The sequence below is a fragment of the Oncorhynchus nerka genome, linkage group LG22 (assembly GCF_034236695.1).
Source record: "Oncorhynchus nerka isolate Pitt River linkage group LG22, Oner_Uvic_2.0, whole genome shotgun sequence".
NCBI lineage: Eukaryota > Metazoa > Chordata > Actinopteri > Salmoniformes > Salmonidae > Oncorhynchus > Oncorhynchus nerka.
Window position 1 is genome coordinate 55,450,719 of NC_088417.1, and position 17,306 is coordinate 55,468,024.

General features: G+C 42.6%; 1 protein-coding gene across 7 annotated transcripts in view; it reads right to left on the minus strand.

The window, feature by feature from the left end:
- The window catches only part of LOC115105379 (gametogenetin-binding protein 2-like), a 45,535-nt gene that overhangs the window by 25,750 nt on the left and 2,479 nt on the right, over positions 1-17,306 (minus strand). For 5 of the 7 annotated variants that reach the window (XM_029627349.2, XM_029627350.2, XM_029627351.2 and 2 more), the window contains 2 exons: positions 8,316-8,569; positions 695-793 (listed from right to left, as the gene is read on the minus strand). In XM_029627349.2, the coding sequence (XP_029483209.1) occupies positions 695-793; positions 8,316-8,569 (353 nt within the window). The other 2 variants (XM_029627356.2, XM_065007266.1) reach the window with 2 other exon arrangements.

Consider the following 17,306-nt stretch of genomic DNA (forward strand, 5'->3'; position numbering starts at 1 on the left):
GGCCTTGGTCAGGGAGGTGACCAAGAACTTGGTGGTCACTTTGGAGTGCTGGAAGTTCCTCCCATCAGGCCTTTATGGTTGAGTGGCTAGACGGAAGACACTCCTAGGAAGAGTCTTGGTGGTTCCATATTTCCTCCATTTAAGAATGAAGGCCACTGTGTCCTTGGGGACATTCAATGCTGTAGAAATGTTTTGTTACCCGTCCCCAGATCTGTGCCTCTACACAGTCCTGTCTCGGAGCTCTACGGACAATTCCTTCGACCCCATTTCTTGGTGTTTGCTCTGACATCCACTGTCAACTGTGGGACCTTATATAGACAGGTGTGTGTGCCTTTCCAAATCATGTCCAATCAATTGTGTTTACCACAGGTGGACTCCAATCAAGTTGCAGAAACATCAAGGATGATCAATGGAAACAGGATGCATAAGAGCTAATTTTCGAGTCTGATAGCAAAGGGTCTGAATACTTATGTAAATAAGTGGTTCTTTTTCTAATAAATTTAAAAAAATAATATATATATATATATATATTTTCGCATCAATATTGTGTGTAGATTGATGAAGATTTGTATTTATTTAATCCATTTTAGAATAAGTCTGTAACCTAACAAAATGTGGAAAAAGTGAAGGGGTCTGAATACTTTCCAAATGCACTCTAGATAGATGATAAATAGGGACAGTTAATGTGACTCACCCCAGTGGCTTAGGTTTGTGTGTGTCTAAGGAGTGCAACTGGCAGCGTTTATTCTTTTTGCTTTTTGGAATGGCGTCGATCATGTCATTCAACTTTGACCTACAAAAAAACCCCAAAAAACAACATTTATTTCTGACACATTTACTAATACTGTAGTAGTTGTAAGAATATTTTGAAGATAACTACACAACGCAGAGGACTAAAAGTCAATAGAATACTAATGATGAATGGAAAGTGGTTTCTGTAACAGGGGATTAATGATCAATGGGTTAGAGACATGGGAGGAATTTGTCTATACAGTGGGGAGAACAAGTATTTGATACACTGCCCATTTTGCAGGTTTTCCTACTAAAACAAAATTCAAGAAAATCACATTGTATGATTTTTAAGTAATTCATTTGCATTTTATTGCTTGACATAAGTATTTGATCACCTACCAACCAGTAAGAATCCCGGCTCTCACAGACCTGTTAGTTTTTCTTTAAAAATCCCTCCTGTTCTCCACTCATTACCTGTATTATTAACTGCACCTGTTTGAACTCATTACCTGTATAAAAAGACACCTGTCCACACACTCAATCAAACAGACTCCAACCTCTCCACAATGGCCAAGACCAGAGAGCTGTGTAAGGGCATCAGGGATAAAATTTTAGACCTACACAAGGCTGGGATGGGCTACAGGACAATAGGTAAGCAGCTTGGGGAGAAGTCAACAACTGTTGGTGCAATGATTAGAAAATGGAAGAAGTTCAAGATGACGGTCAATCACCCTCGGTCTGGGGCTCCATGCAAGATCTCACCTCGTGGGGCGTCAATGATCATGAGGAAGGTGAGGGATCAGCCCAGAACTACCCGGCAGGACCTGGTCAATGACCTGAAGAGAGCTGGGACCACAGTCTCAAAGAAAACCATTAGTAACACACTATGCCGTCATGGATTAAAATTCTGCAGCACACGCAAGGTCCCCCTGCTCAAGCCAGCGCATGTCCAGGCCCATCTGAAGTTTGCCAATGACCATCTGGATGATCCAGAGGAGGAATGGGAGAAGGTCATGTGGTCTGATGAGACAAAAATAGAGCTTTTTGGTCTAAACTCCACTCGCCGTGTTTGGAGGAAAGAGGAGGATGAGTACAACCCCAAGAACACCAGCCCAACCGTGAAGCATGGAGGTGGAAACATCATTCTTTGGGGATGCTTTTCTGCAAAGGGGACAGGAAGACTGCACCGTATTGAGGGGAGGATGGATGGGGCCATGTATCGCGAGATCTTGGCCAACCATCTCCTTCCCTCAGTAAGAGCATTGAAGAGGGGTCGTGGCTGGGTCTTCCAGCATGACAACGACCCGAAACACACAGCCAGGTCAACTAAGGAGTGGCTCCGTAAGAAGCATCTCAAGGTCCTGGAGTGGCCTAGCCAGTCTCCAGACCTGAACCCAATAGAAAATCTTTGGAGGGAGCTGAAAGTCCGTATTGCCCAGCGACAGCCCCAAAACCTGAAGGATCTGGGTAAGGTCTGTATGGAGGAGTGGGCCAAAATCCCTGCTGCAGTGTGTGCAAACCTGGTCAAGAACTACAGGAAACAAAGGTTTCTGTACCAAATATTAAGTTCTGCTTTTCTGATGTATCAAATACGCATGTCATGCAATAAAATGCAAATGAATTACTTAAAAATCATACTGTGATTTTCTGGATTTTTGTTTTAGATTCCATCTCTCACAGTTGAAGTGTACCTATGATTTAAAAAATGGACCTCTACATGCTTTGTAAGTAGGAAACCTTACAAAATCGGCAGTGTATCAAATACTTGTTCTCCCCACTGTACATTGAGCCTGAAATAGGATACTTGTTATTTGACCATTGGTCCAGTTTTAATTGAAGGAATTCTAAATTGGTCAACCACATACTAGGGCTGGATTATAAAACTACATCCTGTCCCTTTGTTCTGTGGAGAGAATCACTGAGGACAAGGGAGAATGAACATCTTCCGCTCAGCATAACGTCTATGATTTGTCTTCTTTGAATAAACCTATAATTCCCCCCCAATTTGCTTTGGGGTCTGTGTTATTGAAGAGTAACATCAACTGCTAACACTTGGTGTCGTGACCAACAAGAAAAGAAAAACAACTGTGTTGATCCAGGGAAAAGAAATAGGGCTGAGTGCAACCCACGGGATTCAAATCTTAATCTCCTGATTGACTGCTAACAGATTGTTGAGTGAGTCTAGACCAATATCATTTAAAAAGAACCAAAATCAGTGCATGCAATGAATGATACCCATCTGTTATGTATAAGGTTCGAGTCCTTTGTTTGCTCCGTTACGAGTTTGTTATCTCTCTATTATAGGGGTTCAATTCCATTTTGTGAAACCTTGTTGCATAAGAGTTGCTCATTTTTACACGTGTGGGTAATGTAAGCCTTGAACAAGCTTTTGAAGATAACAGATTTTATGGGTAAGCAGGCCCTACAGAGACAATATGTGTTCTATAGAAAGGAGGTTTGAGTCCTCAAGGTTTTTTCATTTCAAATATAGATATATTATACAACTTTTGAAGTTAATGGCATTACATTAAGTGAGAAAACCACTCTGGAAAAGGGCTGAACAGCTCCTCCGGATGTGAGCATGATAAATATTTTAAAATCACTGTCTAGTGATATGAAGAACCATTTCAAAGCAGAGAAGTGTAGGCAAGAGATAGAATATTTATTTGTCATTGTTGACAAAGATGAAATCTGTCTGATGGACAAAAAACTTGGATGAAAAAATACAGAGAACGTCTAACTCGTTGACAAAAACGAGATGGTCTTTATCTGTATTAAAAGAAGTAAGGAAGAGGGATGAGAAATTCTGTCTTGATAACCGTGATCGGACATTGCAGAAAGATAAAGATAGTTTGAGAGCTCTTAGTGAACAGATAAAAACCTTTAAAGGACAAATCCAACAACTACAGGAAAGGGTTGTAAAAACAGACTTGGCCCCAACATGTGGACCCTTTGTTCCCTCCATCTATCCTCACACTGAGTTGCGCAAGGCAGATAAGGTTTCAACCATCTGGTCAGCACTACCTGGCTTTGAGTCAACAGATACTGACAGCGGTTATGAACAATGTCTTGGGCCAACCAGAACACAGGCTGCAAAAAGGTAGTAAAGACAAACCTCCAGTGACAGTAATCACATAAATCATCTCCAAAACAGTTGGATGAATGGTCATAAACTTTGAAACATCCACAAGACGTGGGTATGAAGACATGGGACCATATGAAGCGTTATAAGAAACTCTACAATCAACATCCTTATGATGAGTTACAGTTACTAGCCTTTGTTTTGAACATCCGTGAACATGGAGTACTTGAAGAAAAGGTTTATAGAGCTGTGGGTGGTGAAGAGCAAGATGTGGCCGATGGATGGAGAGCCATACATGTTTTCCTTAAGGGTCTTACCAATGCAACCACCAACTGGGGAGAGAGAACCAAACATGTTCAAAAACCAAAAAGAACCATTTGTTGAATATGAAGAAAGGTTTAGAGCAGAAGTGGTTAGACAGTGGGTGACCCGACATAGAAGAAGCACTCAATTCCTCAAAAAATGGGGCAAATCACTAATCAGCTGATGCAATCCGAACATGATGATTGGCGAAATCACACATGATGATTTACAACTACGGACTGGGAGAGAAAACTACGGCGACATCGTCGACAGGCTGTCAGGTTCCGAGTGAAACCAAAAACTACACTCTTTCAGCAGAAGAGAAACCTGGTGTGTCATTATTGCAAGGTTTCTGGTCACTGGCAACAAGACGGTCGGAAAAGAAAACGTGTTCTTATGAGGAATGACCAGGGAAAGCAGGGTCCGTCTCAGGGAAACAGGAGTAAAACAGCCCCAACGACACAATGCCGATGCAGACATTTAAGAAGCTCTCTCCGGCTCAGCAACAGTTTGCTGGACGCTTTGGAGGGAAACTAATAGAACCTGTGGAACGGTCGTTAAGACACTAACAGCTTACAGACGGTAGGCAATTAAGGTCAGAGTTATGAAAACTTGGGACACTAAAGAGGCCTTTCTACTGACTCTGAAAAACATCAAAAGATAGATGCCCAGGGTCCCTGCTCATCTGTGTGAACGTGCCTTAGGCATGCTGCAAGGAGGCATGAGGACTGCAGATGTGGCCAGGGCAATAAATTGCAATGTCCGTACTGTGAGACGCCTAAGACAGAGCTACAGGGAGACAGGACAGACAGCTGATCGTCCTCGCAGTGGCAGACCATGTGTAACACCTGTACAGGATCAGTACATCCGAACATCACACCTGCGGGACAGGTACACGATGACAACAACAGCTGCCGGAGTTACACCAGGAACACACAATCCCTCAATCAGTGCTCAGACTGTCCGCAATAGGCTGGACTGAGGGCTTATAGGCCTGTTGTAAGGCAGGTCCTCACCAGACATCACCAGCAACAACGTCGCCTATGGGCACAAACCCACCGTCGCTGGACCGGACAGGACTGGCAAAAAGTGCTCTTCACCGACGAGTTGCGTTTTTTCTCTCACAATGGGTGATGGTCGGATTCACGTTTATCGTCGAAGGAATGAGCGTTACACCGAGGCCTGTACTCTGGAGCGGGATCGATTTGGAGGTGGAGGGTCCGTCATGGTCTGGGGCAGTGTATCACAGCATCATCGGACTCAGCCTCTTTGTTCAGGGACACATTATTCCATTTATTGTTAGTCACATGTCTGTGGAACATGTTCAGTTTATGTCTCAGTTGTCAAATCTTATGTTCATACAAATATTTACACGTTAAGTCTGCAGAAAATAAACACAGTTGACAGTGAGAGGACATGGCTTTCTTTTTGCTGAGTTTATATGTCCAGATATGAAACAGAAAACCATTATCAATTCATATTGGTCCAATGAAGATTGATGCAGGGGTGTGGATAGGCTCATTTGAACAACCTATTTTAGTCCTTGATGTTATTATGCAATTTGACCCTACACTGAACATTTCTGAAGGGAAGGTGACGGGGCAGGGCTCTACAGTTCAGAACCGTCCTATTTGGACTACAAATAAACATGTGTGGAACTTTGGATATGGAAGCAGTGTGGTTGACAGGTGTTGGCCCGCATTGCACAAAACAATATCCAAATGAGCAAGAAAACTATGGATGCTACTACAGTAGTGAATGTAGATTCTGCAGACCAGTGGTTCAAACTCTTGACAATGAATCGAGCTGCACAGGTCACAAGTTCTCATTGGAACAAATGGTTGACGGTGTTGGAGGCTCTGCACATGATACAACGTGGCACAACATGTAATCCAGCTACTCTGATGCTTCCTCCAGATACATTACTTGAACACGACTGTTGCAAGGCTTTGGATCAGCTCTCTGATGGGTTTAAGAGTCATCCATGGGAAAAGCCTGCGTTTATCTTACACACAGATGGTTCAAGCATTGTGGAGGGGGGTGTGAGGAAGGCAGGCTGGGCAGTTACTACAATGGGCAATGTGATAGTGACAGGCACGTTACCTGCAGGAACAGCAGCACAGGTGGTGGAATTGGAGGCTTTGACAGAAGCATGCAAACAGGCTGAAGGAAAACTGATATCTACACAGACTCAAGGTATGCTTCTGGTGTTTTCCATATTTAAAAGAAATCATGACATCACTGGGAGCTCCTGCAAAGAATGGACCACAGGTGATGGCTCTACTGAATGCTCTCCAGTTACCGGTAACAGTTACAATTTTGAAAATGAAAGCACACGGGAAAAATCGATGATTTGTCCTCTTTGATTAAACCTATTCTCCCCGATTTGCTTTGGGGTCTGTGTTATTGAAGAGTAACATCAACTGCTAACACAGTGTTGCACAGTATACTGAAACTTCTGTACTTTCTTTCAATACCAGAATCTGATAAATGGTTCGGTACTCAAAATGTATCGGCTACTGATCGAGAGTCTGTCTGTCAGCGCAGCCTATGTCCCCTTATAGCGCGAGAGCACCGTGCCTGCTCCATTTACTCATTACTAGCCATAGCCTGTCCTGAGGAACCATTGCACTCACTAGGAGTCTGGGCTGTATCACAATTTATGCTGCAAAGTTAACACTTGAATAATGCAAAACACCTCAAGTCTCCCCAATCATACCTCAAACTGTGTGTGTGTGTGTGAATGACGTCATGGTTCTTAAGAGACAGCAAACACTTATCAAAGAAGAGATTGCGTCTTACATGCAAATGGTGACCAGAACACAAAAAATAAATCCCAAATGAAAGGGAAACAGACGGTTTTCATCTGTAGCCCCTTGAAATCAGCCATATTCTAAAATTGATTAACTTGTTTTTGTCCATCAATCTTTTCACAATACCTCAAAATGACAAAGCAAATAATTTCTATAAATATTTAGCTAATTTATCAAAAATAACGTTATCACATTTACTTTAGTATTCAGACCCTTTACTCAGTAATTTGTTGAAGTACATTTGGCAACGATTACAGCATTGAGTATTCTTGGGTATGACACAACAAGCTTGTCATACCTGTAATTGGAGAGTTTCCCCATTCTTCTCTGCAGATCCTCTCAAGCTCTGTCAGGTTGGATGGGGAGCATCGCTGCACAGCTATTTTCAGGTCTCTCCAGAGATGTTCGATCGGGTTCAGGTCCAGGCTCTGGCTGGGCCACTCAAAGACATTCAGAGACTTGTCCTGAAGCCACTACTACGTTGTCTTGGCTGTGTGTATAGGGTCGTTGTCCTGTTCGAATGTGAACCTTCACCCCAGTCTGAGGTCCTCATAGCAAAGGGTCTGAATACTTATGTAAATAGGGTTTGTCTTTTATTTGTAATTCATTAGCATAGATTTCTAAAAACCGGTTTTCGCTTTGTCAAAAATATATATAAGCCATTTTAGAATAAGGTTGTAACTAATAAAATGTGGAAGAAGTGAAGGTATCTGAACACTTTCCAAATGCACTGCAAATCTCTAGTCTGATAAACTGGGTAAATCAAGATGTAGCCAAGGCCTATGTAGTTAGAGCGTTTTCTTTTTACCAAAGTCAAATTGATTCTATGATGTTATAATTGAATCACGAGTGCATACATTCAACATTTAAATAAAAAATCAAATGTAATGATATTGAACTCAAAAGATCTGTCTGGATCAAGTGTCATTCTGTAACTTTGGTTAATACGCCTTATTTTTTCCCCTTGGTATCATTCTGGTACGTAGTTTCGTGATGGTATAAAGTATCGTGATGCTAAACCTGGTATCAAACTAAAAATTCTGCTAACTAATAGCTTACCATAAAAACATAAGTGGTCAGATTTGATCAGTACTTATTATAGAAGTTAAACAAAAAAACATTCCAACACACAAATACAGATGATTCTTACTGGGACTCGAGAAATGGGAAGTCATATTTTTGCTGTCCATCAAGGGGACAGTTTACCGATTCGTTCTAAGGCAAATTGGCCAATAAAGTACAGATAAAAGATGGACCACAGCAATAGTATGAGTCAGTCTTATGACAGGTCAATAAAGTATTAATAAAACGTTAAGATACACAAGATTCAGTCTGACATGCCAATAAAGTATGAATAGAGAGATAAGACTACAGGTCTCACCCACCCGTGGACGTAGAAGAGGGTGTAGAGCTTCTTTGCGTTGACCACGCAGGCCTTGGTGACAGAGAGCACGCCGATGGGCTTCACAGTGAGGGGCTCCAGAGCCGGGTTCCCAGACTCCACCAGCTGGGAGAAGAGGCGCTCCACACTCCGCCTGCAGCCCACACAAGGCACCAGCTGGGACAGGGCACTGAACATCTCCCTGGACGACACAATCATGGCGTTGTTCAGGTCCTGCTGCTTCAGCATGCTGTGATGCTGAGGGGAGAGGAGGCAGGTAGAGACACACACACCTTGACTTAGTACAGTGTGTAGCGCAATGTTGAAGAAATAAAGGCATGATCCTTGAGGAAAGTATGACAACCAGTCTTAAGGTCAATATCATCAAGCCATGTTTGAAAAGGCACACACTAGGGATGCAAATTTGGGTCAATTTTGCTGCTGAATAACCGACCCTCATTAACATGCCAAACGTTTAAGCGGTTATAATCCAACCCAGAAATACGAATCATGAAACTCCTGTCAACTCAGTGAAAGCCTATGTTCTATCAGTGGGTAAAATAACAACTTCTTTAAGTGTTCAATCTGAAATCAGGAAACCGTGTAGGAACGCGTCATAGCTACATGGTTCTCGTCACTGGGCCTCGACATTATACATTTTGAAGCGGAGCCATTTGCTCTTGCACTGCTACACAATACAGTCATATCTGACTAAGATCCTAACATGGTGTCAGAAGTGCTTCAAACTCGTTAAGTATAACGAGAGATATTTCACAGAAAATAATGTTCCTTGAGTTTAGAGTGATGAAAAGTAGCTAACTACTCTCATGTCTCCACATTGAGCAGAGCAACCCAAGCGGAGCCGTTGCTATGGTTACTCACAGAACAACCATGAGCAGAGAACATGCAGAGTGAGTGAGTGATAGTAAATATATTAGTGGCTCCTCTGTCTAACAGAGGAAGTTATTTCTGATTTCGGGAAGGTCCTTAAATTTGTCAGAAGCAAATCAGCCAATAGATCAGCAGTAGGCAGCCCTGGTCCTGGAGCAGGCCTCACATTTCCCGTCAGCATCGACCACCGTCGACACCTAAAACACGACACCTAAAACAAATCCATGCCAAAGTGGATGTTGTGCTGTTGGGCTGAATATAATATTTTAAATAATTGTTATTATAATTCCCTTCTCCCTCAGAGCACGGGATTTTCCCCAATGCTGGAAGTGGGGCCCCCTGAGTGAAAACGTTTGGGAACCCCTGGTGTAGAGCATCCTTGTGACGTCTAAACCCCCAAAATATATTTTCAATAACCAAAAACATTATTTTCAGCTGTTTGATGCTGGTGTACAAAACCGACAGTGGAAAGACGCAAAATGACTTAAGAACGGGAAACATAGAAGTAGTGCGCATAGAACAGATCTACCGCTTATAGATCAATAACTAGCATTTCTATGCGAATTTGGTCAGGTCGCCCAAAAAGTTACACATTGCCACTAATATAATAATTAGGATTGTGTCTTTGGCTGCTGGACAATGAAAGAAAGTTGAGAACATGAGTGAAATATTGGTTTTAAATGGCATATGAGGAAGGGTTCATAAAAGAATCTCCTTAACATTGCTATGGTTGGAACATGCTAAGAAATGCCTCAAAATAAAACATCTAGGTTAAACAATTACATTTACAGTTATAGTTTAAAAAATGGGCCTCCTGAGTGGCTCAGGGGTCTAAGGCACTGCAGTCCTTGAGGCGCCACTCTAGAACTGGGTTCGATCCTGGGCCGCCACCGGGAGACCCATGAGGTGACGCACAATTGGCCCAGCGTTGTCTGGGTTAGGGGAGGGTTTGGCCGGCCGGGATATCCTTGTCCCATCACGATCTAGCGACTCCCGTGGTGGGTTGGGCGCATGCACGCTGACACGGTCGCCAGTTGTACGGTGTTTCCTCCGACATATTGGTGCGGCTGGCTTCCAGGTTAACTTCTTGGATATAGAGGGCGCTATTTAAATTTTTGGATGAAAAACGTTCCTGTTTTAAACAAGATATTTTGTCACGAAAAGATGCTCGACTATGCATATAATTGACAGCTTTGGAAAGAAAACACTGACGTTTCCAAAACTGCAAAGATATTGTCTGTGAGTGCCACAGAACTGATGTTACAGGCGAAACCCAGATAAAAATCCAATCAGGAAGTGCCGCATTTTTTGAAACCGCCTCATACCAATGACTCCTTATATGGCTGAGAATGGGCCACGAATGAGCTTAGGCTTTCTGTCGCTTCCCCAAGGTGTCGACAGCATTGTGACGTATTTGTAGGCATATCATTGGAAGATTGACCATAAGAGACTACATCTACCAGGTGGTCGCTTGGTGTCCTCCGTTGCAATTATTGCGTAATCTCCAGTTGCAGTACTTTTCCGTTCGCTTCTGATGAGAAACCAACTGTCACGACTGATATCATATATATATATATATATATATATATTATCGAATAGATATGTGAAAAACACCTTGAGGATTTATTCTAAACAACGTTTGCCATGTTTCTGTCGATATTATGGAGCTAATTTGGAAAAAAGTTTGGCGTTGTAGTGACTGCATTTTCCAGTCTTTTTCTTAGCCAAACGTGATGAACAAAACGGAGCTATTTCGCCAACACAAATAATCTTTTTGGAAAAAATGAACATTTGCTATCTAACTGAGAGTCTCGTCATTGAAATCATCCGAAGTTCTTCAAAGGTAAATGATTTTATTTGAATGATTTTCTTGTTTTTGTGAAAATGTTGCCTGCTGAATGCTAGGCTTAATGCTATCAATACTCTTACACAAATGCTTGTGTAGCTTTGGTTGAAAAGCATATTTTGAAAATCTGAGATGACATTGTTGTTAACAAAAGGCTAAGCGCTTGTGTTTCAATATATATATCATTTCATTTGCGATTTTCATGAATAGAAAAAGTTGCGTTATGCTAATGCATATAGTTGAAGTATTTTTCTGTCGATTTCTCAGCCAAGCAGGATGAACAAACGTGACGTTTTTCGCCTACAAAAATATTATTTTTGGAAAAAAGGAACATTTGCTATCAAACTGGGAGTCTCCTGAGTGAAAGCATCTGAAGTTCTTCAAAGGTAAATTATTTAATTTGGTTGCTTTTCTTATTTTTGTGAAAATGTTGCCTGCTGCCAGCACAGCCTAGCATAGCATTATGCCATGCTAAACTTACACAAATGCTTGTCTAGCATTGGCTGTAACGCATATTTTGAAAATCTGAGATGACAGTGTTGTTAACAAAAGGCTAAGCTTGTGTTTGAATATATTTATTTCATTTAATTTGCGATTTTCATGAATAGGAAACGTTGTGTTATGATAATGCACTTGAGGCTATGATTACGCTCCTGGATACGGGATTGCTCGTCGCTAGAGGTTAAGGGAGTAGTGTGTCAAGAAGCAGTGCGGTGTGGCACGGTCGTGTTTCGGAGGACGCATGGCTTTCGACCTTCGCCTCTCGAGTCTTTACGGGAGTTGCAGCCATGGGACAAGACTAACTACCAACTACATATCACGAAATTTGGAAGAAAAAGGGGTAAAAAGGTTTCAATGTTTTTCCAAAAAGTTGATCCTTCACTCCAAGGTAGGTGATATGACAAGATGGCGTTTTACAGTCTCCCAACCAATTGTGCTATTTTTTTTTGCGTTTTGTGTAATAAAAAATAAAATAAAACTTATTGTGTACATAATGTTGCCGAAAATAACTTCTGGGCATCAGGAAAGCGATTACTCATCGCGGACTGGAACAAACGTTTTCCTGTAACAAGTCAGACGAGAAGGATATCCTGCTTTCACTCGAACGGGCCCAGATCCGTGCCTTTTGCGTTAAGAACAGGCTGCAGAAAAGAGGACGCAGATCAGGAATCCGGAGGCGAATGAGTAAACTCCCCATACCTTTCATTCTTCTCGCTAACGTGCAATCATTGGAAAATAAAATTGATGACATACAATTAAGATTAACCTACCAACGGGACATTTAAAAAGGTTACATCTTATGTTTCCCCGAGACGTGGCTGAACGAAAATACAGAGCTAGCCGGATTTTCCATGCACCGGCAGAACAAAGACACTACCTCTGGTAAGACAAGGGGTGGGGGGGGTATGTGTCTATAAATAACAACTGGTGCGCGATGTCTAATATTAAAGAAGTCTCGAGGTATTGCTCGCCTGAGGTGGAGTACCTTATGATAAGCTGTAGACCACATTATCTACCAAGAGAGTTCTCATCTGTATTATTCGTAGCCGTCTATTTACCACCACAAAAAGAAGCTGGCACTAAGACCGCTCTCAAACAACTCTAAGGCCATAAGCAAAGAAGAAAATGCGAAGAAGAAACGGCACTCCCTAGTGGCAGGGGACTTTAATGCAGGAAAACTTAAATCTGTTTTACCAAATTTACACCAGCATGTCACATGTGCAACCAGGGGGAAAATAATCCTAAACCACCTTTACACCATACACAGAGATGCATACAAAGCTCTCCCCACCCTTCATTTGGCAAATCTGACCATTATTCTATCCTCCTGATTCCTGCTTACAAGCAAAAACTAAAGCAGGAAGTACCCGTGTCTCACTCAATATGGAAGTTGTCAGATGACATGGATGCTACTCTACAGGACTGTTTTGTTAGCACAGACTGGAATATGTTCCGGGATTCATCCAATGACACTGATGGAATACACCACCTCAGTCGTTGGCTTCATCAGTAAGTGCATCGATGACGTCGTCCCCACAGTGACTGTACGTACATATCCCAACCAGAAGCCATGGATTACAGGCAACATCCGCATCGAGCTAAAGGCTAGAGCTGCCGCTTTCAAGGAGCGGGAGACTAACCCGGACGATTATAAGAAATCCCGCTATGCCCTCAGATGAACCATCAAACAAGCAAAGCGTCAATACAGGATTAACTTCTTCGATATAGGGGGCGCTCTTTTAATTTTTGGATATAAAAAACGTTCCCGTTTTAAACAAGATATTTTGTCACGAAAAGATGCGACTATGCATATAATTGACAGCTTTGGAAAGAAAACTCTGACGTTTCCAAAACTGCAAAGATATTATCTGTGAGTGCCACAGAACTGATGCTAAAGGGCGAAACCAAGATGAAATTTCAAACAGGAAATGCCCCAGATTTTGAAGGCGCTGTGTTCCAATGTCTCCTTATATGGCTGTGAATGCGCAAGGAATGAGCCTACACTTTGTCGTTTCCCCAAGGTTTCTGCAGCATTGTGACGTATTTGTAGGCATATCATTGGAAGATTGACCATAAGAGACTACATTTACCAGGTGCTCGCTTGGTGTCCTCCGTTGCAATTATTGCGTAATCTCCAGCTGAATGCATTTTTCCATTTGCTTCAGTGGAGAAACCCAACTGCCACGAATGACTTATCGAATAGATATGTGAAAAACACCTTGAGGATTGATTCTAAACAACGTTTGCCATGTTTGTCGATATTATGGAGTTAATTTGGAAAAAAGTTTGGCGTTGTAATGACTGAATTTTTTTTTTTTTTTCTTAGCCAAACGTGATGAACAAAACGGAGCGATTTCTCCTACACAAATAATATTTTTGGAAAAACTGAACATTTGCTATCTAACTGAGAGTCTCCTCATTGAAAACATCTGAAGTTCTTCAAAGGAAAATGATTTTATTTGAATGCTTTTCTTGTTTTTGTGAAAATGTTGCCTGCTGAATGCTAGGCTTAATGCTATGCTAGCTATCAATACTCTTACACAAATGCTTGTGTAGCTATGGTTGAAAAGCATATTTTGAAAATCTGAGATGACAGTGTTGTTAACAAAAGGCTAAGCTTGTGAGCCAATATATTTATTTCATTTCATTTGTGATTTTCATGAATAGTTAACGTTGCGTTATGCTAATGAGCTTGAGGCTATGATTACGCTCCCGGATACAGGATTGCTCGACGCAAGAAGTTAAGATTGACTCCTACTACACCGGCTCTGACACTCGTCAGATGTGGCAGTGCTTGAAAACTATTATGGAATACGAAGGGAAACCCATACGCGAGCTGCCCAGTGACACGAGCCTACCTAACGAGCTAAATGCCTTTTATGCTCACTTTGAGGCAAGCAACACTGAAGCATGCATGAGAGCACCAGCTGTTCTGGATGACTGTGATAACGCTCTTGGTAGCTGATGTGAACAAACCTTTTAAACAGGTGGGCCAGCCGGTGGGCCAGATGGATTACCAGGACGTGTACTCAAAGCACGCGCGGACCAACTGGCAAGTGTCTTCACTGACATTTTCAACCTCTCCCTGGCCGAGTCTGTAATACCTACATGTTTCAAGCAGACCACCATAGTTCCTGTTTCCAAGGAAGCGAAGGATACCTGCTTAAATGATTACCGCCCGTGGCGCTCACGTTGGTAGCCATGAAGTGCTTTGAAAGGCTGGTCATGGCTCACATCAACAGCATCCTCCTGGACACCCTAGACCCACTCCAATTTGCATACCGCCCCAATAGATCCACAGAAGATGCAATCTCAATATCACTCTACACTGCCCTTTCTCACCTGGACAAAAGGAACACCTATGTGAGAATGCTGTTCATTGACTACAGCTCAGTGTTCAACACCATAGTGCCCACGAAGCTCATCACTAAGCTAAGACCTCTGGGACTAAACACCCCCCTCTGCAACTGGATCCTGGACTACCTGACGGGCCGACCCCAGGTGGCAAGAGTAGGCAACAACACGTCTGCCACACTGATCCTTAGTCCCTGCCTGTATTCCCCGTTCACCCACGACTGCCTGTATTCCCTGTTCACCCACAACTGCGTGGCCAAACACGACTCCAACACCATCATTAAGTTTGCTGACGACATAACAGTGGTAGGCCTGATCACCGACAACGATGAGACGGCCTTTAGGGAGGAGGTCAGAGAACTGGCAGTGTGATGCCAGGACAACAACCTCTCCCTCAATGTGAGCAAGACAAAGGAGCTGATCGTGGACTACAGGATAAGGCGGGCCGAACAGCCCCCAATAACATCAACAGGGCTGTAGTGGAGCAGGTCGAGAGTTAAGTTCTTGGTGTCCACATCACCAACGAACTATCATGGTCCAAACACACCAAGACAGTTGTGAAGAGGGTACCACAAAACCATTTCCCCCTCAGGAGACTGAAAAGATTTAGCATAGGTTCCCAGATCCTCATAAAGTTCTACAACTGCACCATCGAGAGCATCCTGACCGGTTGCATCACCACCTGGTATGGCAACTGCTCAGCATCTGAGAGTAAGGCGCTACAGAGGGTAGTGCGAACGGCCCAGTACGTCACTGGGGCCAAGCCTCCTACCATCCAGGACCTATATAATAGGCGGTGTCAGAGGAAAGCCCATAAAATTGTCAGAAACTCCAATCACCCAAGTTAGAGACTGTTTTCTTCGCTACCGCACGGCAAGCAGTACTGGAGTATATTCCTTATGCATCTTATTTATCACACGCGTACAGCATACAGATACAGAGCCTTTGTGTGGGAAATGTGTTAAGAGATCGCAAGAGCTGCTGTTAGAGCAGCATCTTGTGGCACTTTCAAGACAACTGGGAACTCAGGAGAAACACGAGGTCTAATCATGACGTCAGAGATCATCCGATCGGAAAATATGAGCTCTAGAAAGAGGCCTAAATTCCTGAGTTGGAATTCCGTGTTGGATGACAGTTCAAAATTATTTTTTCCCAGTTGGAGCTCGTTTTTGTCCCAGTTCTGCACTGAAGTCGATGATTTCCGAGTTCCCAGCTGTCTTGAACGCAGCATCAAACAGCAAATGAAGGCAGGCTTCATCAGCGCATCACACACCACTTTGCAATGAGCTGGAGGCAGTAATCACTTTGAAAACATACTTTGTTTTAAACATGAACGTTTTAATACACATTATTAGGCATGTCTTACTTTGTGTCAAAGTAGCCTATTAGATCTCCTCTTTCTAAATTTCTAACTGATATTGTCATATGTCACATGAAACCGCTCACATATGCAGTGCCCTTTTGACAATGGTGTTTTTAACTAACTGCAGTATGGAACGAACACTTGCACGTAGACTACTGCCTTGTGCGCTTATAATGTAAATAAATTATAGTTCAACATTTTAAGATAAACGTTGCATCAGACTCCTTGCTTTTAAACATGTTTTACGTAGACTAGGCCTACTGGTTGTATGAATTTGGAATCGATCGTCCCACAACTGTCCCGGAGTATGTTTGGAATAGGCTATTTCTTTAAACAAGCTGACCAATAGAATAGGTAGCCTAAACATTTACTATAGCAGATTGACATAGGCTAGTGATTTTGCTGTTCGTTACTCATCTTGCTGGCTGAGGAAAAGTCAAATGTGAACATGTTCAAAGTGCACATAAAAAATGGTTAAGGACCGCACACCACACCTCCTCAACTTGAATGTTCTATTAATATGAATATTCGAAATGTGATGTCATTCTGAGCACCATGGGTGGATGCCCGAATTAGGTTAGGTGTAACAGTTTTGCTTCCATCCCTCTCCTCCCTACCTGGACTCGAACCAGAGACACTCTGCACACACCAACAACAGTCACCCACGAAGCATCGTTACCAATCACGCCACATACGCAGTGGCCCTTGCAGAGCAAGGGGAACAACTACTTCAGATCTCAGTGAGTGACGTCACTGATTGAAACGCTATTAGCGTGCACCCCGCTAACTAGCTAGCCATTTCACATCGGTTACACACACACACACGGTAAATGTTCATGGTCAACTTCCGACTATCAATCACTTAGATTGTGTATTTTCAGATAGAGATACAAGCAAAAACTGCTTTTGAGATACCCTCACAATCACGCATTCTTCTGCCTCTTCCGTAGCAGGCTTAAAAGAAACAGACCCGATAAGTAGATGCGCAATGGATTATGGTCATTCTAGTTAATAACCACGTTTTAAGCACTAAACCATGT